Source organism: Pan troglodytes, chromosome 6 (assembly GCF_028858775.2).
Source record: "Pan troglodytes isolate AG18354 chromosome 6, NHGRI_mPanTro3-v2.0_pri, whole genome shotgun sequence".
Lineage (NCBI taxonomy): Eukaryota > Metazoa > Chordata > Mammalia > Primates > Hominidae > Pan > Pan troglodytes.
This window is the reverse complement of record NC_072404.2, coordinates 80,193,504-80,216,761: the sequence shown is the minus strand read 5'-3', so window position 1 is coordinate 80,216,761 and position 23,258 is coordinate 80,193,504. Positions and strand designations below refer to the sequence as shown.

Here is a 23,258-nt window from a genome sequence, read left to right as displayed (position 1 = left end):
CTAACTGGTTTAAGTAAGAGCTTCCACAATAATGGTCACTGGCATGAGTAATTTTCTTGCTGAGCTAGGCTGGTATATAATACTTTAAAAATGATGTTCAAGGACAAATGTTTCCAATCAGGGGGAGCCCCCAGCAGAAACCATCCAGACTGAGAAAATCATAAAGAGATGTCAGAGGCGTTTTATGCATGAATCCAGGTTCCTCTGTGGGTCCTGAAGCTGAGGAATGGGTTGCCTCACTCTGCAGGCTTTATTTATTTATTTTATTTTATTTTATTTTATTTTAGTATGCTATGCTATGCTATAATATGCTATGCTATGCTATGCTATGCTATGCTATGCTATGCTATGCTATTTTATTTTATTTTATTTTATTTTTGAAATGGAGTTTTGCTCTTGTCACCCAGACCGGAGTGCAGTGGCACGATCTCGGCTCACTGCAACCTCTGCCTCCCAAGTTCAAGTGATTCTCCTGCCTCAGCCTCCCGCATAGCTGGGATTACAGGCACTTGCCACTACAGCTGGCAGCCAGCCCCCCTAAGCGTCATGCTGCAAAATGCATAGGAAAGACAGCGTGGGCGCCAGAAAGACCCGACCTGTCTCAAGTGGCTCCTCTGGACCCAGTCTCTGCATCGCTTGGCCTGGTCCATCATTTTTCCTCTGGTCTTCCTGGCTCTCCAGTGCTTTGGTTTACACACTCCAGCCTTGATTCCTTCCTGCTCATGGCATCTCCTCCTTCAAGTGATAATTCAGACTCTTCCCACTGCCCACCTCCCTGGCCCTGGAAGCATCCACAGTTCCAGGCACAAAAAGCATTGGTCCCACAGCACCACAGGCAACTGACAGACGGACAGCTCCATCTCCGCCCTTGGCATCTTTGCAAGAGAAGAGGAAATAAAACAATGACATTTCGGCAGGGCGCTGTGGCTCATGCCTGTAATCTCAGCACTTTGAGAGGCCGAGGCAGGCGGATCACCTAAGGTCAGGACTTCGAGACCAGCCTGGGCAATATGGTGAAACCCCGTCTTTACTAAAAATACAAAAATTAGCTGGGCGTGGTGGCGGGCGCCTGTAATCCCAGCTACCCAGGAGGCTGAGGCAGGAGAATCGCTGGAACCTGGGAGGCAGAGGCTGCAGTGAGCCGAAATCACGCCACTGCACTCCAGCCTGGGCAAAAGAGCAAGACTCTGTCTCAAAAACAAACAAACAAACAAACAATCAACAGTGACATTTCTCAGATGAGCCCATTTCCAATGAGCCAAAAGATGGGAAACCATAGATAGATAACTTGGGTATGCCCAACAGGTTGCAAATACCTGAGGAGTTTCCCAGACATGCGACTAATTTCCTGTGGAAGCTCTGAAAATGTAAGAAATTGCAGTGGAGGTCCTGGAAGGCTGAGCACATCACAGTCCCTATGGCTCTTTCACAGACATCTACCCAACTGCTGGATCCAGGGCTGCAGGGAGCAACTCGGGACCCTTACAGCTGTTTCTTGTGATTTGATATTCAACAGGCCTAGAGCCAGGCGTGGTGGTGGCTCACGCCTGTAATCCCAGCACTCTGGGAGGCCGAGGTGGGCAGATCACCTGAGGTCAAGAGTTCAAGACCAGCCTGGCCAACATGGTGAAACCCTGTCTCTACTAAAAATACAAAAATTAGTCGGCATGATAGCACATGCCTGTAATCCCAGCTACTCAGAAGCCTGAGGCAGGAGAATTGCTTGAACCCATGAGGTGGAGGTTGCAGTGAGCCGAGATCGAGCCACTACACTCTAGCCTGGGCAACAAGAGTGAAACTCCATCTCAAAAAACAAACAAACAAACAACAACAACAAAAAGAAAGTGCTATTCAACATGGCTACATGGACAGGGAACAAATAGTTGTGCCCTAAATAGAATAGGGGCAGGTTGAGTCCCCTCCCTTTTTCTGTGGAAATAGTAGAAAATGACAACAAGCACATCAGGATGTCATCTCCTAGGGCCTTGCCCCAGAAACCCAGAGCCATAAATCACCCACATCACTAAAGTCCCAACTGGAGAGGATGGTGTAAATTCAGGTTCACATTTATAGGGAATCAAATTATTGCTTTATTCCCAAGGAGATGAATGAGAGTGACAGGCTTTTTGGAGTTATAAAAATAGATGGATGCTTCCTATAAAATAACTCACAGATGCCTACAATAATTTACAATAGATGTGGCAGGCTGGGAGCAGGCAAGTGAAATTCCAAACAGAATACCACACTATTTTCCAGTGGTAGAGTAAATGGTTTGGCTATTATGATCATACATTTCAGCAGAGCAAATCTATCTCCCCTTAATAGAAATACATTAGACATCATTTATAAAAATATCAACATTGCAGTTCTATTTCTTGAACTATAACTTCGACATAAATATAATACAATTTATGGATGAGGAAATCCAATTTCATGCTGTTTCAAACACATTTTTGTTTATTACGTAACTACAGTTCTCTATATATGAGATAGTGTAGTACATGAAATACATGTACAGGCATGGTTCCTATCTGTGTGTCTACATAAAGATTATGAACATAATCTATTGCAGATGGAATTGTTTTATGATATGCATTATATACAAGCATCATCCATAGCACCTACCATATGACTGCGTCACTGTGTATCTGCAATATTGTCACAGTTATCCAGATGGTGGAAGAATAAATTTATATGGATGAATAAATTCCAAGCAAGAGGTCGCAAGCCTCATAGAACTCAAATTATGTAGATTTGGGTTGAGTTCCGGCTGTTCTATTTATTAGCTGTAAGACCTTGGACAAGCTGACTTGTGTCAATCCCAGTATTATCATCTGTAAAATAGGTTCAATAATGAAAAACACACAGAAATCTCACGAGCACTGAATAATGTAATGTTTATAAAGCGCTTACTACAGTGTCTGGAGTACTGTTAATGGCAATCCACAGTAGGTATTACTTTTTTCTTTTTTTTTTTCAGAGACAAGGTGTCAGTTTGTCACCCAAGCTGGAGTGTAGTGTTATGATTATAGCTCACTGCAGCTTCAAACTCATGGGCTCAGGCCATCCTCCTGCCTCAGCCTCACGAGTAGCTGTGACTACAAGGGCACACCACCATGCCTGGGTAATTATTTTTTGTAGAGACGGGTCTCCCTATTTTGCCCAGGCTGGTCTTGAACTCCTGGGCTCAAGTGATTCTCCTGTCTTAGCCTCCCAAAGCACTGAGATTACAGGTGTGAGCCACTGTGCCTGGCTAGGTATTACTTTTAAGTGCTCCTTTGTCCCATTTAACGTAATAACATTTGTGTGAACTCATTCTCAAAACTGGTACCTGCCAGCTTGCCTTAGTAAGCTAAGTACTCTGAATACAGACTAACTGTGGTGCAAAAAGTGCTTCTCAATGAAAATTACAAAGAAGACCAGTCTATGGTTTCCCCTCATTGTGGCTTCTCTTTCCTTCTCCGAGCAGTCCATTCTGTTCTCTGCTACCTCCACACACTAACAACAGTGCTGGTGTTTCTTGACACTCACTTCCCACGTTTAGCTTTTTAAGGGCCCCGTATTGACCCTTATGTGGGCTATGTGTCCTCTCTGGCTCAGTTTTGGTATGCAAAGATATAGTTTAGCTTTGACAATCAATAGGGTAATTTGGGGGAGGGAGGGTGGAGGATTTTTTTTTTTTCTTATGTCTGGAAGTTCTTGGATTTTTCCCCAGTGCTGTAGCAATAATAGTAATCACCGAGCTTCCAGCTGGATTCATGAGACCAGCCACAGTGATGGTGGACTGGGACAAATTACCACACAAAACAAATCCATGTTAAGCAGAAGTCCAGATTGGCAGCTTCTCTGGGAGTATGGGTTGTTGGACATTGTAGAACTGAAGGCCCAAGAGAGTGCTGGGTAGAATTAACCTAAAAGCAGAGTGTTTGGTGCATGTGGCTGTGACTACACAGCAAAACCTAAAGAATGCTAAAATTTTAGGTCAACTGAGTTTAGTTAACTGACTTGTAGCCTCGGTAGAAAAGAAAAAACAAAAGTGAACTTAATTGTTCAATGCCATATAGCTCTAATAGTCTATATCAAGGAGGTGGTATAATCACACAGAGAAAATTATGTCAAATAATTTTAAAGACATTGGTTGTACATCTACAATGGAATATATCCTAGGGACAAAACAAACCATAAAGAAATATTAAACCTCATTCAATCAACTTGTTAGTATTCTTATTTTGAAACTATTATTTATATATTGTAGGATAAGTCAAATAAGAAATGATGTCAATAAGAACCAAGACTTTCAGTGAAAAGTAAATATAAAATATAAGAAGTAAATACCTGGTAATTACAAATTTGAACAGAAGACATTAGTATGAAATAATGATTTACCTTACTCTTTCTAAAAAAACAAAAATCAGTGTTGTCTAGCTTTGTTCATGGAAAAGGCTTAGAAACAATGGCAACCTAGTGGCAATGAGCACCCCCACTGACAAGACTTCGGTCTCTAAATACCATTTCCCATTGGAAGGGATTGGGATTCCTTAGAGAAATGGCCAATTCCAGGTCTAGGACAGTAAATAACAAGATAGGACAGGAACTTCTTCTTGTGCCAGAAAGCAAGGATGTTCTGCAAAGTGGCTGCTTAAGCCTTTCTGCAATATTTTAATTTTGACTTTTAGGATTTATTACACATAATCTGCATAAGATTCCTTCATCAGTTACAGGCATTATGAGTATTTTTCCCGGCATGTGGCTTGGCTATTCATTTTTTAATACTTTGTTTAGATGAGCTGAAATTTACATTTTAAGTCAAATTTATCATTTTTTCTTTATTAGTGTTTTTTTTAATGTTTTCAGTCCAAAAAAGTATTACCCACAGCAAGATACTCTCTTATGTTTTCAGCAGGGCCTTTATGATCATAGACCTAAGTGTGAAAGATAGAACCATATAAAGTTTCTAGAAGAAAATACATAAGAAAATGAACAGACAAGCCACAGACAGTAGAAAAATATTCACATAGTACATATCACTGAAAAAGTAATAGTACCCAGAATACATACCACAGACCCCTGGAAATCAACAACAAAATGAAAAAACATGATGTTTAAAAATGGGCAAAAGGAGATACACAAATTAACTATAAGCTCAAAAAAAGGTGCTCATCCTCCTTCAAGGAAGAGTAAATTAAAACCATACTGAAGTACCCCCCTTCAAAGGGTAAAGAGGTGGCTGGGTGCGGTGGCTCACACCTGTTATTTCAGCACTTTTGGAGGCTGAGGCAGGCGACTCACTTGAGGCCAAAAGTTCGAGACCAGCCTGGCCAACATGGTGAAACCCCATGTCTACTAAAAATAGAAAAATTAGCCTGGTGTGGTGGTGTGTGCCTATAGTCTCAGCTACTCAGAAGGCTGAGGCAGGAGAATCGCTTGAACCCAGGAGGCAGAGGTTGCAGTGAGCTGAGATCACACCATGGCACTCCAGCCTGGGTGACAGATTGACTTTGTTTCAAAAAAGAAAAAAGAAAAAACAAAAAAGGTAGAGAGGAGAAAGGAGGAAGAGAGCTTGATTAATGGATACAAACATACAGTTGGATAGAAGAAATAAGACCTAGTGTTTGATAGGTCAGTAGGGTGAATATTGTATACCATTACCTTTTATATATTTCAAAACAGCTAAAAGAGAATGAATGTTTTTAGAAAAAAGTCAAATATTTATGATGATAAATATCTCAATTACACTGACTTGATCTTGACAAATTATATGAATATATTAAATTATCACATGTACCCCCAAAATATGTATATCTATTATGTGTCAATAAAAATAAATAAATAAAAGAATCCTTTCGGTGTGCCATGCAATTAAAAAAAAACCCTACTAGGTTTGTTAAAATAGATTCTGACAATACCAAATACTGCAAAAGAGGTGGAACAGTGGAAAATGGCACATTTTGGATACCTGATTGACAGTTTCTTTAAAAGTTGAACACACATCTTCTAGATATTCCAACTATTCAAATCCTAGGTATCTACCCAAGCGAAATCTAAACATATGTTCATAAAAGACTTTTATATGAATGCTCATACCAGTCCCAAATTGGAAACAACCCAATTATTCCTCAGTAGGACAATGAATAAACAAATTGTCATATATTGACACAGAGGAATACTTCTCAGTAAACGACAAGGACTGTGTTGCTGATAGATACACACAACTGCAACATGGAGAATCTCACAAACATTCCTTTAGTTGAAAGAAGTCAGATACAACAGAGACTACAAGATGTGATTCCATTTATGTGATGTTCTGGAACAGACACAACTAATCTATGGTGATAAAAATCAGGGCTGGGTGCGGTGGCTCATGCCTGTAATCCCATCACTTTGGGAGGCTGAGGAGGGTGGATCAGTTGAGGTCAGGAGTTCGCGACTAGCCTGGCCAACGTGGTGACACCTCATCTACACTAAAATACAAAAATTAGCCAGGCGTGGTGGCAGGCGCCTGTAGTCCCAGCTACTTGGGAGGCTGAAGCAGAATTGCTTGAACCTGGGAGGCAGAGGTTGCAATGAGCCAAGATCGTACCACTGCCCTCCAGCCTGGGTGACAGAGCAAGACTCCTTCTCAAAAAAAAAAAAAAAAAAAGAAATCAGGAAATGCTTGCTGGGGCGGGAAGTGTGGGGTGGGGAGGAGGAAAGAACTGATAGGAAAAAGCGACTTTCTCAGGCAACAGAAATGTCCAGTGTCAGGTTTTCAGAGGTGATTATAGGGGTGTATATTAATCAGACTGTGAAATTCATCAGACTGAAGACTGGCAATCTGTACACTGGACTGTATTAAATTATGCTTTAATAAAAGTAAATATAGAGTGGGCAAAAAGTGAATAATGACAATGGATTTAGACATATAAAATATTTATTTAAAAAAACCCCTTGAGTCCATATTATTGAGGAAAAAAAAGAAAACCTCATTGGTCATCTTAGGAGGGTGCTATGACACCAACTCATTATTCTGAAGATGTTTAAATAAAAAGAAGAAATCAAGCATTTATCCTGTTTTCCTGGTTTGAATTGTATTTCAGAATACACAAATAGTTGAGGAGGAAAAGTTATTTTTAATAGAAGAATTACAGCTTATAAATGCAGAATGAGTGTAGAGTCTAAAAATCACCATTCCGTAGGCCCTAATGAATTAATGGGTGTAGGCAGTGATCATTGGTAGCTGCTAAAACCATTAATTAAGTGAAAGATTGATGGGGAGCTTTATAATGAATCAATCAGGCTGACAACACCTGAACCTGCTGTTGAATCCTAACATCAGAAACAGTGAGATAACCAGACATTATGTATCTCCCAATGTCATGCACTAGGAAGTTCATAGCAGAGCTTAAAGTGTTCTTGCCAAAAAGAAAGAAAGGAAAAAATAAAGGAAGAAGTAATCAACCTTGTAGATCTAATTACAGCTTAGAAAAATAAAAAGAAGATTAAAGGAACAAGTTAAAGACATCAAGAAACATCAATCTGCTAAATCCAGATTGTGTGAAACTGTATAGGACAAATGACTTGGTTTCTTTGACAAATGAATGACATGAAATTAATAAAGGTGAGAAGACCCCGTCTCTACTAAAAATACAAAAAATTAGCTTGGCATGGTGGTGGACGCCTATAGTCCCAGCTATTCCGGAGGCTGAGACAGGAGAATGGCGTGAACTCGAGAGGCAGAGCTTGCAGTGAGCGGAGATCGCGCCACTGCACTTCGCGAGACTCTGTCTCAAAATAAATAAATTAAATAAATAAATAAATAAATAAATAAATAAAGGTGAGAAGAAATGTTGCAGATTGAAAGATACTTTAGAGACAGACCAGCCAAATGCAATGTGTAGACCTTGCTGGGATTCTTATTTGAGTAAGCTGACTATCAAACAAGTTTTTTTGAGAAAATATAACTGAGTTTTGAGAAATATTTTTGAGAAAACATGGACTGGGTAATGGATTTTCCTAAGTGTAATTTTATGTCGAGACTATGTTTTTAAAGAGTCTTTATATGTTGGCAATGCACTGTAAAGTATTTATAGATGGAATGAGACGATGTCTGGGGATTTGTTTTTAAAAAGTCAATGAGCAGTAACTGAAAAAAACAGCAAAATGTTAATATTTGTTAAAGCTGAATGATCAGTACATTTGGATTCATTATACTGTGCTATCTTTGTGTATGTTTCAAGTTTTCCATCAAAAATGTTGAATTAAAATAAAAGAAATTAGCATAAAATGTAATGACTGAATTCTTCATTTTCCAGTTTGTTTTGAAGGGAAAAAAACAGTGAGACAAAATAATCTAAACCTCTCATCCACTCGGGGGGAAATTTCCAGACTGTATAAAATTTAGCATTACAGAATTTAAGAAACTCTAAGAAGGAGGCCCTTTTTTGTTTGTTTTGAGACCCAGTCTGGCTCTGTCTCCCAGGCTGGAGTGCAGTGGCGCAATCTTGGCTCACTGCAACTTCTGCCTCCCAGGTTCAAGTGATTCTCCTGCCTCAGCCTCCCGAGCAGCTGGGATTATAGGTGCGTGCCACCACGCCCGGCTAATTTTTTGTATTTTTTTTTTTTTCAGTAGAGACGGGGTTTCACCATGTTAGCCAGGATGGTCTCCATCTCCTGACCTCGTGATCCACCTGCCTCAGCCTCCCAAAGTGCTGGGATTACAGGCGTGAGCCACCGCGCCCAGCCAGGAGGACCTTTTAGTCTACAACTGACTTCATGGTCCTGGACATCGTTTGGAAGGTCTCTTGAGGAAGGGCTGTTTGGTGTGTGGTGTGTGGTGTGTGTGTGTGTGTGTGTGTGCATGTGTGTTCATGCACGTGCATGTTATAGCTTTCTACATAGATTAGCCCGTTACTCTTCTTTAAGAGGATGGCAATACATTTTAATAAAGATAGCAAAATGGCCCTGCTATCTAATGCCAGGGAATCTGTTTAATTTTTCCCCTTTTTCCATGTCCAATAAAACTTCGTTCTGCACTGAGGCTGAGTACGTTGTGTAACAGTGAAAGCTGGAAGAAAAAGGTGCCACTGCAGAGACAAACTTACAGGTGAGCAGCTCATCATCTGCAGCTCTAGGGAGGGGCTACGGGGGCCTGACTATCTCTTCCTGGCAGGTGACATAGAGGCAAACAGGTGGCCGGATGTGGTGGCTCAGGCCTGTAATCCTAGCACTTCGGGAGGCCGAGGTGGGCGGATCATGAGGTCAGGAGATCGCGACCATCCTGGCTAACACGGTGAAATCCCATCTCTACTAAAAATACAAAAAATTAGCCGGGTGTGGTGGTGTGCCCCTGTGGTCCCAGCTACTCAGGAGGCTGAGGCAGGAGAATCGCTTGAACCTGGGAGGCAGAGGTTGCAGTGAGTCGCGATCCTGCTACTGCACTCCAGTTGAGAAATTCAGAAACCCACATACTGGCCTGAAATTGGAGTATGGAGCAGAGATGTGAAAGTTGTAAACGTTTTGAAAAACTAATTTTCCCCAAAATTATTTCGGGAGGGGAAAAAAAGATGATAGGCTTCAATTTTTTAAAATCCTACTTTCCCAATTTGTTTTATTTTTTATTTCCATAGGTTATTGGGGAACGGGGGTGTTTGGTTACATGAGTAAGTTCTTTAGTGGCGATTTGTGAGATTTTGATGCACCCATCACCCAAGCACTATACTCTGCACCCTATTTGTAGTCTTTTTTCCCTCACCCCCTTCCCACCCTTTCCCCTGAGTCACCAAAGTCCATTGTGTTACTCTTATTCCTTTGCATCCTCATAGCTTAGCTCCCACTTATGAGCAAGAACACACGATCTTTGGTTTTCCATTCCTGAGTTACTTCACTTAGAATAATAGTCTCCAATCTCATTCATGTTGCTGCAAATGCCATTAATTCATTCCTTTTTATGGCCGAGTAGTATTCCATTGTGTATATATATACCACAGATTCTTTTTTTTATTTTTTTGAGACGGAGTCTTGCTCTGTCACCAGGCTGGAGTGCAGTGGCACGATCTCGGCTCACTGCAACCTCCGCCTCCCAGGTTCAAGAGATTCCCCTTCCTCAGCCTCCCGAGTAGCTGGGTCTAAGGCACACGTCACCATGCCCAGCTTTTTTTTTTTTTTTTTTTTTTTTTTTTGTATTTTTAATAGAGACAGTGTTTCACCATGTTGGCCAGATGGATGATCTCCATCTCCTGATCTCGTGATCTGCCCGTCTTGACCTCCCAAGGTGCTGTGATTACAGGTGTGAGGCACTGCACCCGGCCACCACAGATTCTCCATCCGCTCTTTGATTGATGGGCATTTGGGTTGGTTCCACATTTTTGCAATTACGAATTGTGCTGCTACAAACATGTGAGTGCAAGTATCTTTTTTGTAAAATGACTTCTTTTCCTCTGGGTAGATAACAGTAGTGGGACTGCTGGATCAAATCGTAGTTCTACTTTTAGTTATTTAAGGAATCTCCATACTGTTTTTCATAGTGATTGTTCTAGTTTACATTCCCACCAGGTATAACACATATGGCCACTACCTGCTGTAACTCACACGCTCAAACCATAGCAGGAATCCCTATGTCCTCGCTCCTCTAAGTCAGCCCACACCCTAAGCACTGTGGCCTTGCAGACTCCAGGGTGGAATGGAGAATAGCCAACTCTTGTCCTGGCACCCCTCTGCCAAATCCCACTCTTGGCCAGAGTCCCTTCCCAGCCTTGTGTTCCCTTGACATCTCACTGTCAGGTTAGAGAGAACTGCTACTCCTCAAACTCAGCATTTCTAAAATGGAACTACTCATGTCCCCACTGACAAACCTACCCTACCAGAGTCTTCTATTTAGGGAATTGCAGTCAGTTGCTGGGAAGCCTGGGAGATACCCTTAAGAATCCCTTCTCATTCACTCCTCTCATTCAGTGGACCACCACTGATATAATTTGCCTCTGTCTCCCCACCCAAATCCCATCGTGAATTGTAATCCAAATTGTAATCCCCGTGCGTTGAAGGAGGGACCTGGTAAGAGGTGACTGGATCATGGGGGTTGGTTTCCCCCATGCTGTTCTTATGATAGTGAGTGAGTTCTCACGAGATCTGATGCTTTAAATGTGGCCGGGCGCAGTGGCTCACGGCTGTAATCCTAGCACTTTGGGAGGCCAAGGTGGGTGGATCACATGAGGCCAGGAGTTCAAGACCAGCCTGGCCATCATGGTGAAACCCCATCTCTACTAAAAATACAAAAATTAGCCGAGCATGGTAGTGCACATCTGTAATCCCAGCTACTTGGGAGGCTGAGGCATGAGAATCACTTGAGCCCAGGAGATGGAGGTTATAGTGAGCTGAGATTGAGCCACTGTACTCCAGCCTGGGTGACAGGGCGAGAGACTATGTCTCAATCAAAACAAAACAAAACATAAAAGTGTTTAGCACTTCCTCCCTTGCTTGGTCTCTCTCCTGCCACCAGCTAAAACATGCCTTGATTCTCCTTCCCCTTCCACCATGATTGCACGTTTCCTGAGGCCTCCCCAGCCATGCACAACTGTGAATCAATTAACTGTCTTTTGTTTATAAATTACCCAGTCTCAGGTATGTCTTTATAGCAGTGTAAGAACAGATTAATACAACCACTCTCTGTCTATCACACCTCCTAAAGGGCACCGGTGCATCCAAGTCTATCTCAGGCTTAGTGCTCCCTCCTTGGCTTAATCCCCACACATGCAAATGCCTCTGGGCTGGCCTGGGGTGTCTCAGAAACATGAGATTTATCATATAATCTTTCCACCTTCTCCCAAACCTCCTCCAACAGTGCTCCTTAGAGAACGGCACCACTATTTCCCACCTGCTCAGCCTGGACTCCCACTTCTCTTCATCCCCTGCATACACTCAATCTCCAGGCCTTGTCTCTTCTACTTCCTGAATTTGTCCATTCCTCTCCCACTGTCACAACCATATAGGTCAAGCCCCTCCTCACCAGCTTTTCCTGAGTGTATGCAGCTTTATCATCCATTTTCCACATGGCTGTCATCATTATCTTTTTAGTAAAAAGAAAAGTCTAATCCTCTTACTTCTTTTAAATCCCCTCAAGGGTGGTAAGTAATGGGTACTTGAGACTATCTATGTCTCATCTATCTATTTATCTATCTATCTATCTATCATCCATCTATCAATTTATCTATCATCTATTTATATATCATCTGTCTAATCTATCATCTATATCTATCTTCTTTGTATCCATCTATCATCTACATCTATCATCCATGTATCTTATCTATCATCTATCTAATCTATCAAACTATCATCTATTTATCTGTCTATATAATCAGTCTATCATCTCTATCTATCCATCAATCATCTATCGAATCCATCATCTGTCTAACCTATATCTCATCTATCTATATCATCTATCCATCTATCTGTTATCTCTATTATCAATCTAATCTATAATCTATCAATCTATCCATACCTATATATTTCATCTATCTAATCTATCATCATTCTATCCATCATCTCTATCTATCCATCCATCTATCATCTCTATCGTCTATATCTCTATTACCTACTATCTCTATCATTAATCTATCATCTATCTCTATCATCCCTCTATCCATCCATCCATCCATCCATCCATCCATCCATCCATCCATGCATCTTTCTCTCTCTAATCTATGTATCTATCATCTCTTTGTCTCTCCCTCTCTCTCTCTTTCTTCCTACCTACCTATCTGTTTGTCTACCTAACCTACCTATCTAAAATGTCTACAGTGATCCTTAAGAAAAAGCCAACTTTCTGCTTATCAATCCTCATAATCTGGGCCCCACCTTGATGGCTGTGGCTGCATCTAAGAAGTTTTCCTCCCCCTTTCTCTGCTCTAACCATCCTGAACTCCCAAGGTCCTCAGGACACATTTATCTCTCAGAATTCCAAATCTTTGCAGATGTTTTTCTGTCTAGAATATTCTTCCTTGCACACCTCCTTCTTTGCTTATCTATATTAAACTCACTTTAGAATTCTTAAATAGCATTTCCGTAAGAAGGTTCCTCCCAACTCCCTAGACTAGGCTATATTTCCTTACTATATTTTCCCATAGCATTGCTCTATCTTGTCTTTTCACACTCATCACAGTGCTAATTATTTATTTCATGAATGGTGTTTCTGTCTGACTATAAATTTCATGGAGATAGAGACCCCATGTATTGACTGTGGTAGCTCCAGTGGAAATGCCTGCTGGGCTACAGAAGGCACTCACCAAGTTTCCATTTAATCAGAAGTATTCCGTTGAACTGCTGGCCACCAGTCATACATTCCCCTCCATGAAAGACCAGTTTGTGAAATCTCAAGGCTCACTCTATACTGGGACAAGACCAGGAACTTTGCTTTGAACTGTATCACAGATAAACTTGGGCTCTGCCCTACAAAGGTATTCACATAGCCAAAGATGACCTCCTTCACACCAGGCCTTGGATCCAACCTTGACCAGCGCCAATAGGTGAGAGAACAAACACTCATGCAATCTAAAAAGTATGAAAATGAAAACGGACTGATCATCTGGTCCTCTCTGGGATGGACCATGATGAAAATTACATTATTCAATGGATGTAGCAAATTTGAGCTTGAGAGTTCCAAATGGACAACACAGGCCACAGATGGCTTTGGGACATCAGGGTTCCTGATGCCAGAGGTCTCAGAGAAGGCAGGGGGAAATCTCTCTTGGTTAACATGGATGGATGGGTCCCTAAAACCATAGAGAAGTGGCTAGGGCGGGGATCAGGAGGGCAGGCAGAAGGCCTTGCAAGAGCTAGCTGTAGACAAGAGGGAAGCAAAACTAAGAACAAGAGACAGGGCAAAGAGACCTGTGGGAGTGAGAAATGCTGTTTTCATTCAGGTTCCTGGGGCTTTGGCTATTCCAGATGGCTCATAATTTCTATATAAGGCCAGGCACAGTGGCTCACGGCTGTGGTCCCAGCATGTTGAGAGGCTGAGGTGGAACAGTCCCTTGAGGTCAGGAGTTTGACATCAGCCTGGGCAACATAGTGAGACCCCCATCTCTACAAAAGAACCAAAAAACAAAAATTAGCTGGTTGTAGTGGTGTGCAACTGCAGTCCCAGCTACTTGGGAGACTGAGACAGGAGGATCACCTGATTCTAGGAGTTGGAGGCTGCAGTGAGCTATAATTTTTGTAACTGCACTCCAGCTTAGATGACAGTGAGAATTTGTCTATATATATAAAAATTGTAGGCCGGGTGTGATGGCTCATGCCTGTAATCCCAGCACTTTGGGAGGCCGAGGTGGGTGGATCACCTGAGGTCAGGAGTTCCAGACCAGCCTGACCAACATGGTGAAACCCCATCTCTACTAAACACAAAAAATTAGCCAGGCGTGGTGGTGGGTGCCTGTAATCCCAGCTAGCTGGGAGGCTGAGGCAGGAGAATCGCTGGAACCCAGGAGGCAGAGGTTGCAGTGAGCCGAGATTGCGCCACTGCACGCCAGCCTGGGCAACAAGAGTGAAACTCCATCTCAAAATAAATAAATAAATAAATAAATAAATAAATAAATAAATGTAAACAACCCCTCCGAAGGAGCAAGCCTTCAAAACCCACTGCTGATGTGATCTCAGTTGGCTCAGACACTATGAAACCCTGAGTCTGCGAACCACCCCCCAGGTCTTCAGTGCCTTCAGCTTGAATGGACAGAGCTAGACAAGATGGCAGGAGTTCTAACCATGTCTCCACCTGAGTCCTGAAAGTGGCACCCCAACTCCTCAGAGAAATGGAATGGCTCAGAGACATCTTGAGCTATGCAACCAGCAATTACGGCATCTGGGTTAAACTCTGCTTTTTAAGAATGTTATGTTTACCCTGAGTGCAAATTAAAATACACTTGTTCTTTGCCCATCACTCATCATGACTCATCTAAGCCAACATGGACTCAGAGTCTGAATCGCTTCCTGGTGACTGTTATGGAGCAACAAGGAACCCAACAAGAAGACCCCTGCAGGGGATGAACCATGGAAAGGCCCTGAGGCTGGGCTGGAATAGGCAAGAAGGTTATCTCACTTGAGCATCCTCAAACCCTCTTATATCCTTTCCTCCATGATGGCTTACTGGTGTCAAAATTTTGCATGTGTGTGTGTGTGTTTGTGTGTGTCTGGGAATGGAGAGCTCATTTCTTGTATTAATTTTTTAAACTTCAACTTTTGTTTTAGTTTCAGGGGATACATAGGCAAGTTTCTCACATGGGTGTTGTGTGTGATGCTGAGCTTTGGAGGAACAACCGATGCCGTCACCCAGGTAGTGAACATAGTACCCAATAGGTAGTTTTTCAACCCTTGGCTGCTGTCTGTCTCCCCACTCTAGTAGTCCCTGGTGTCTGTCATTCCCATCTTTATGTCCATGGGTACCCAATGTTTAGTTCCCATGTATAAGTGAGAATATGTGGTATTTGGTTTTCTGTTCTTGCATTAATTCACTTAGGATAATGGCCTTTCACTGTATCCATGTTGCTGCAATGGACATGATTTCAATCTTTTTTAGGGTTGCATGGTATTCTGTGGTGTCTACATATCACATTTTCTTTATCCCATCCACTGCTGACAGGCACCTGGTTGATTCTATGTCTTTGCCATTGCGAATAGCACTGTGATGAACATATGAATGCAGAGGTCTTTTTGGTAGAATGGCTATTATTAAAAATTCAAGGCCGGGAGCGTGGCTCGTGCCTGTAGTCCTAGTACTTTGGGAGACCGAAGCGGGCAGATCACTTGAGGTCAGAAGTTTGAGACCATCCTGGGCAACATGGGGAAACCCTGTCTCTACTAAAAATACAAAACTTAGCCAAGTATGGTGTGTGCCTGTAGTCCCAGCTACTCTGGAGGCTAAGGCAGGAGAATCACTTGAACCCGGGAGGCGGAGGTTGCAGTGAGCTGAGATCGTGCCATTGCACTCCAGCCTGGGCAACAGAGCAAGACTCTGTCTCAAAAAACAAACAAACAAACAAAACACACACACACACACACACAAAGTTAAAAAACAACAGATGCTGGCAAGGCTGCAGAGAACAGGAACACTTGTACACTGCTGGTGGGAATGTAAATTGCTTCAGCCACTGTGGAAAGCAGTTCAGAGATTTCTCAAAAAACTTAAAACAGAACTACCATTCAATTCAGCAATCCCATTACTGGATATACACCCAAAATAAATAAATCATTCTCACAAATGTTTTCACAATTCAATGCATCCACACAAGAATTCTGCCTTTTATTCAGTCCTTGGGATTCGTGATAAAGTCAAGACATTCTTTGGTCATTTGGGGATCTGAAAGTGTGTCTCCCTTGTCTTCCTTTAGAAAGGACTCCCCAGCAGGACGCGGCAGTCTTGGGTGCCATGTTTTTATATAAGAGAACAGAAGAAGAGAATGCCTTTTCTTCGTAAATGGACTGATATATTAGAGAATGACTTTACATCATTTTAAAGTAACCTATCTTTTCTTCTGTCCTTGGAGAATTTTTTTTTCTCTTAACATTTAGACATGCTACTATAATACGCTTTGTTAATAGTTTCTGATTACTATTACTCAGAACAAGATGAAACCTTTCAATTTCCATCTCATTTATTTTCTCAATTCTGGCTTTTTTTTAAACTCCTTTTCTGTATTGATTGTTTTAGTCACAGGCAAGTTGCCTTTCATGCAGGCAAGAGCCCTAGAGTCAACTGCTATTTTTGTTCACAGTAAGACTTTCTATTCTTGTGTTCTTCTGACAGATCTTTACTTACTGAGGATGGAATTAAAAAGTAACACAAAATTTCAAAGACTAGTTAGAAAGATCACAGATTGAGCCACTTCTTGGTTTAAAAAAAAAAATGGCCGGGCGTGGTGGCTCACAAGGTCAGGAGATCGAGACCATCCTGGCTAACACGGTGAAACCCTGTCTCTACTAAAAGTACAAAAAATTAGCCGGGTGAGGTGGCAGGTGCCTGTAGTCCCAGCTACTCGGGAGGCTGAGGCAGGAGAATGGCATGAACTCGAGGGCGGAGCCTGCAGTGAGCCAAGATCGCGTCAGTGCATTCCAGCCTCAGCGACAGAGCGAGACTCCGTCTCAAAAAAAAAAAAAAATCAAGAAAGTAGTGTTCTCACATTAAAATTTTTCCATTGAATGAAAGCATAGGGTTTTGGGTCATTACTTACAGGTAAGCTTGTATATGTAAATGTATGTGTGTACACTACATGAAAATTATATATATGCATGTATATATATTTACATAAAGCCCTGCTTCTTTATTCAGGTGGTGGGGATGGATTTCTTAAGAATGCATTTATTATGCAATTCATTCAAGCCCTAAGTAGTACAAAATAGCACAAAATGAAAGGAGAAGTAGTATTGTCTCAGAAGCACCTTGTGTATATTATTTCATTTGAAAAACGGAGCTCTGTCATCAGGAACCCTGTAGTCACCTGGTCGAGACACCCGTACATGAAGTTAAAAAGGTAGTAGATGCTGGTGCCTACGGGGCTCTGGCTGTGTAGGCTGGAGTGAGAAGAAAGGACTCACTTTGGGCCAGTGTGGCCATGGAAGGGCACCTGGAGAAGGGACTAGAAAGAGGTGGATTCTCGCCGGGCTCCTTTCTGCTAAAAGACATGCATTTGCCAGGAAGTTGGCTAAACCTAGGGGTAGACCAGTAGCTCTCCAACAAGGGCACATAACTAAGTTACCTGGTGGGGTAGGAGGGCTTGGTAAACACAGGGAGCTGGACTCCCTGCCACTCCAGAGTTTCTGATTCAGTAGGTCTGGGATGGGGCCCAAGAATTTTCACTTCTAACAAGTTCCCAGGTGAGGTGAATGCTTCTGATTGGAAACATGAGAACCAGAGAATTCCGTGTAGACTCCGAACCCAGGCCTTTGCCTTTCTGCAACCAACAGCACTCAATCCCACTTTAAGAACTGGCAGAAAACCAAGGCTTATGTCAAGATCACCTTGCAGCCTGCAGGATGATGTGGTCTATGGAAAGTTAAGAGGCAAAATTATTCCCCCCATCTCCAGAAGCTGGAGATGCCTTGAAGTACTCTAAGAGGCAGGTAATTGCACTCTGGAGTGACATCTATGACCCTGATGCAAGTGACACTTTAATAAAGACCTACCCTGAGCAGTGGGGGAGCTGAATTGTCATGGAGGCAAAGCCAGGGAGAAATTGCCTGGGGGCAGACTGGGCTCTGCAGGGACCATTCATTCCAGCCCATCAACAAGGAGTGAGGAATCCCCAAACTGCCTTCCACAACGGCTGAAAGAACTTAAAATAGAATTACCATTTGACCCAGTATCTCATTTACTACTGGGTATAGACCCAAAAGAATACAAATCATTCTACCATAAAGACACATGCACACGTATGTTCATTGCAGCACTATTCACAATAGCAAAGACATGGTATCAACTTAAATGCCCATCAATGGCAGACCGGGTAAAGAGAGTGTTGTACATGTACGCAATGGAATACTGCACAGCTGTAAGAAGAAGGAGATCACGGATGGAGCTGGAGGCCATTATCCTAATCGAATTAATGCAGGAACATCCAACCAAATACTGCATGTTTTCATGTATAAGTGGGAGCTGAACATTGAGCACATATCATCACAAAGAAGGGAACCATAGACACTGGGGCCTACTTGAGGGCAGAGGGTGGGAGGAGGGTGAGGATCAAAACTACCTATCAGGTACTATGCTTATTACCTGGGTAATAATCTGTGCACCAATCTGTGCTCATTGAGGTGTCAATTATCAATACAGGTAATACACAATTCACCTATATAATAAACCTGCACATGAACCCCTGAACCTAAAATGAAAGTTAAAAGAAAAAAATAAAAAATAAAATAGGCCAGGTGTGGTGGCTCATGCCTGTAATCCCAGCACTTTGGGAGGCTGAGGTGGGCAGATCACAAGGTCAGGAGATCAAGACCATCCTGGCTACCACAGTGAAATCCCCTTTCTACTAAAAAGACAAAAACAAAATTAGCCGGGCGTGGTGGCAGGCGCCTGTAGTCCCAGCTACTTGGGAGGCTGAGGTGGGAGAATGGCGTGAACCCAGGAGGTGGATGGAGCTTGCAGTGAGCCGAGATCGAGCCACTGCACTCCAGCCTGGGTGACAGAGCGAGACTACTTCTCAAAAAAAAAATGAATGAATGAATGAATGAATGAATGAAATAAAGGCCAGGCATGGGAGCTCATGTCTGTAATCCCAGCACTTTGGGAGGCCAAGGCGGGAAGATCACCTAAGGTCAGGAGTTCAAGACCAGTCTGGCCAACATGGTGAAATCCCATCTCTACTAAAAATATAAAAAATTAGCCAGGTGCAGTGGCACATGCCTGTAATCCCAGCTACTTGAGAAGCTGAGGCCAGAGAATCGCTTGAACCTGGGAGATGGAGGTTGCGGTGAGCCAAGATCATGCCACTGCACCCAGCCTGGGCAACAAAGCGAGACTTCATCTCAAATAAAATAAAATAAAATAAAATAAAATAAAATAAATAAATAAACAAAAAATAGGGAGTGAAGGGAGAATCTACATGATCCCACAATCTGGTGGTACAGGGGTATTGGTGGACAGGACTGTCCTGCTGGGGAAGGATCCAGGAGTCCCCTCCTTGCTTTAGGGATTGGGGACAGCCACACAGTCTTGCCTGCTAAGCAGTTACCACCATCACCACCAAGCCTGCAGAGCCTCACACTCAGACTTTTCCTGCCACGTCACTGCAAAGCAAAATGAATCATTTCTGGAGATCTAATGTACAGCATGGTGGCCACAGTTAATGATATGGTATTGTAGACTTTTAATTTGCTGAGAGGATAGATCTTAAATTAAATCTTCTCACCAGCCTCCACACACAGTGGTAATTAGATGGAGGTAATGGATGTGTCACTCAGTTTGATTGTGGTGCTCATTTCACAATGTATATGTATATCCAAACATCACCTGTACACCTTAAACATGTAGTTTTTTTTTTTTTTTTTTTTTTTTTTTTTTTATGAGACAGGGTCTTGCTCTGTTGCCTGGGCTGGAGTATAATTGCATAATCATGGCTCACTGAAGTCTTGAACTCCTGGGCTCAAGCGATCTTCTTGCTTCAGCCTCCTGAGTAGCTTGGACTACAGGTTCACACAACCACACCTGGCTAATTTTTTATCTTTTGTGGAGATGGTGGTTTTGTTATGTCACCCAGGCTGGTTTTGAACTCCTGGGCTCAAGTGACCCCCCGATTTGGTTTCCGAAGTCCCTGGGATTATATATATGAGCTATTTTTTTTTTTTTTTAATTTTTTGTAGAGACAGCGTCTTCCTACTTTGCCCAGCCTGGTTTTGAATTCCTGGGCTCATGTGATCCTCCTGACTCGGCTTCCCAAGTCACTGGGATTACAGGTGTGAGCCACCAAAATCTGTATATGTCAATAACATCTCAATAAAACTGTTAAAAATAAATCTGCGGTGTAAAAACTAAACCACAAATGCCTTTGTGAGAGAGACAGGGTCTCTCTTGCTCTGTTGCCCAGGCTAGAGTGCAGTGATGCCATCATAGCTCACTGCAGCCTCGAACTCCTGGGCTCAAGCCATCCTCCTACCTCAGTCTCCAGAGGAGCTGGGACACAGACATGCACCACCACGCTTGGCTAATTTTTTATTTTTTGTAGAGACAGGGTCTTGGTCTGTTGCCCAGGCTTGTCTTGAATTCCTGGTCTTAAGTGATCGCACCACCGTGGCCTCCCAAAGTGTTGGGATTACAGGCATAAGCCACTGTGCCTGGCCTGAAAATATTAATTTAAGGAGATCATTTAAGAAAAATTTAAGGAGAGACCAAAACTGAACGGGAGTGGGAACCACCCTCTCCAGCTAATGCCCAGAGTGGGTGGCCATGGCATGAAACCTATCAGCCAACTTTTAGACAGGGGAAAGCCCAGGTTTCCCTACATAAGGAGGGGTGACAGTGCAGCTCATGCATCCCCCAGGAACAAGGAGGAGTAAATGAATCTGTCATTCATCAGCTGTAAGAAGCTTTAAATACACCCCACGGATGACCAAGACGCTCTGCTCACAAACATGGACACACCAAGAGGAAGGGACACCATGTCACAAACCTTGATTCCCAGTTCAATATTTTCTCCTCCGTATACATCCATGCCAGGATCCAGAAGACCAATTTCACCGAAGAACTTCCTGTTGACCACGAACGAGCAGCCTATCATGGCTGGGGTCCTGCGGGAGGGAGAAAGAAGGGAAGCTCATTGAGGTGTCAGTGCCAGAAGCCCTTCCATAGGCACCGTCCTAGCATGTACTGGTTCCAGCCCAGAACGTACTGGTTCCAGCCTAGCATGTACTGGTTCCAGCCTAGAATGTACTGGTTCCAGCCTAGCATGTACTGGGTTCCAGCCTAGCATGTACTGGTTCCAGCCTAGAACGTACTGGTTGCAGCCTAGCATGTACTGGTTCCAGCCTGGCATGTACTGGTTCCAGCCTAGCATGTACTGGGTTGCAGCCTAGCATGTACTGGTTCTAGCCTAGTATGTACTGGGTTCCAGCCTAGCATGTACTGGTTCCAGCCTAGCAAATCAAGTCACTTCCCTCAATTCCCACACCTCCTCTCTCTGTTTCTCTGTAAGGCTGTTTTTTTTTGTTTGTTTGTTTTTTGAGTCGGAGTTTTGCTCTTCTTGCCCAGGCTGGAGTGCAATGATACAATCTTGGCTCACCGCAACCTCCACCTCCCAGGTTCAAGCAATTCTCCTGCCTCAACCCCCTGAGTAGCTGGGATTACAGGATGCGCCACCATGCACAGCTAATTTTGTATTTTTAGTACAGCTGGGGTTTCTCCACGTTGGTCAGGCTGGTCTCGAACTCCCGACCTCAGGTGATCTGCCCACCTCAGCCTCCCAAAGTGCTGGGATTATAGGCATGAAACACCATGCCCAGCCTGTGAGGCTGTCTTTTAGCTTCAAAAGCATCTAGGGATAATGCGACTCCCTCATAGATGGGGTAAGGGCTGGTCTCCCGTATCCCATGGCGTCTGCACACATAGGAAGCGGTCCCTGCTGCACTCTGTTGACAGCTGAGTGATGGGATGGGGGGTCCTTGTGCAGTCTCAAAGAAGCTCGGAGGTGAGAAGCAAGATGCACCACTCCCCACCCCAGGAAAAAGAGAATGAGCAAGTTAGGAGTGCAATGGGAAACTGGAGAGAGGAAGATTGCAAGCGAGGGCTCCAATTTCCACGTTATGCTGGAAGAAAGTGGACCAGGGTGGGGTCTTTAGAGAAGGGAGAAGACTCAGGGAGGAAACACATCCTAGTGCCTAAAGGTATCCATCATAAATGGCAAGGGCATGACCTCAGCCCGCAGAGAGGAGGTCTCAGCAGGAGAGACAAAGAGAGCACGTGTAGAGTAACCATGAAGTCGGGACAAAGGATTATTTTATTTTTGTATAAATTCATCCCCTTGGTTGTTTCTTCTGGGAAAGGCTAAAGGCACAAGTTGACCTATTGAAAATTAGAGACAAGAACCATGTGAGGCCACCTGTCAGAACAATTATTATTAAAAAGTTAAAAAAAAAAACCAAAAAAACAAAACCCACCAGATGTTGGCAAGGTGTGGAGAAAAGAAAACACTTACACACCGTTGGTGGCAGTGTAAAATAGTTTAGACCCTGTGGAAAGCAGTTTGGAAATTTCTCAAAGAACTAAAAATAGAACTACCATTCAACCAAACAATCCCATTAATGGGTATCTACCCAAAGGGAAATAAATAGTTCTACCAAAAAGACACCTGTATTCCTACGTTCATTGCAGCAATATTCACAATAGCAAAATCATGAAATCAACCCATGTGCTCATCAATTGTAGACTGGATTAAAAAAAAATGTGGTGCATATACACCATGGAATACTATGCAGCCATAAAAAGGAACGATATCATGCCCTTTGCTGCAGCATGGACATAGCCATTCAAGACTAGCGTGGAAAAGTTGTTCCCCAGAGTTCAGTCCAGGGACCAACTGCATCAGCATCAACCCAACGGCTCCTTTGAAAATGCAATGCATCTTCTGGCCGAGCTAACAAACAAATTAATGCAGGAACAGAAAATCAAATACCATTCGCTCTCACTTGTAAGTGAGAGCTAAACATTGGGTACACACAGGCATAAAGATGATAACAATAGTCACTTCGGAACTCCAAAAGCAGGTAGGGAGGGAGAGGGGAGAGTTGAAAAACTACCTATT

At 43.0% G+C, this 23,258-nt stretch overlaps 1 protein-coding gene across 1 annotated transcript in view; it reads right to left on the bottom strand.

Moving 5' to 3' along the window:
• GALNT17 (polypeptide N-acetylgalactosaminyltransferase 17) overlaps positions 1–23,258 on the bottom strand; it is a 581,508-nt gene that overhangs the window by 120,178 nt on the left and 438,072 nt on the right. Inside the window, exon 6 of the mRNA XM_016957563.4 lies at positions 21,132–21,249. Within this exon, the coding sequence (XP_016813052.2) occupies positions 21,132–21,249 (118 nt within the window). The remainder of the gene's footprint in view (positions 1–21,131; positions 21,250–23,258) is intronic.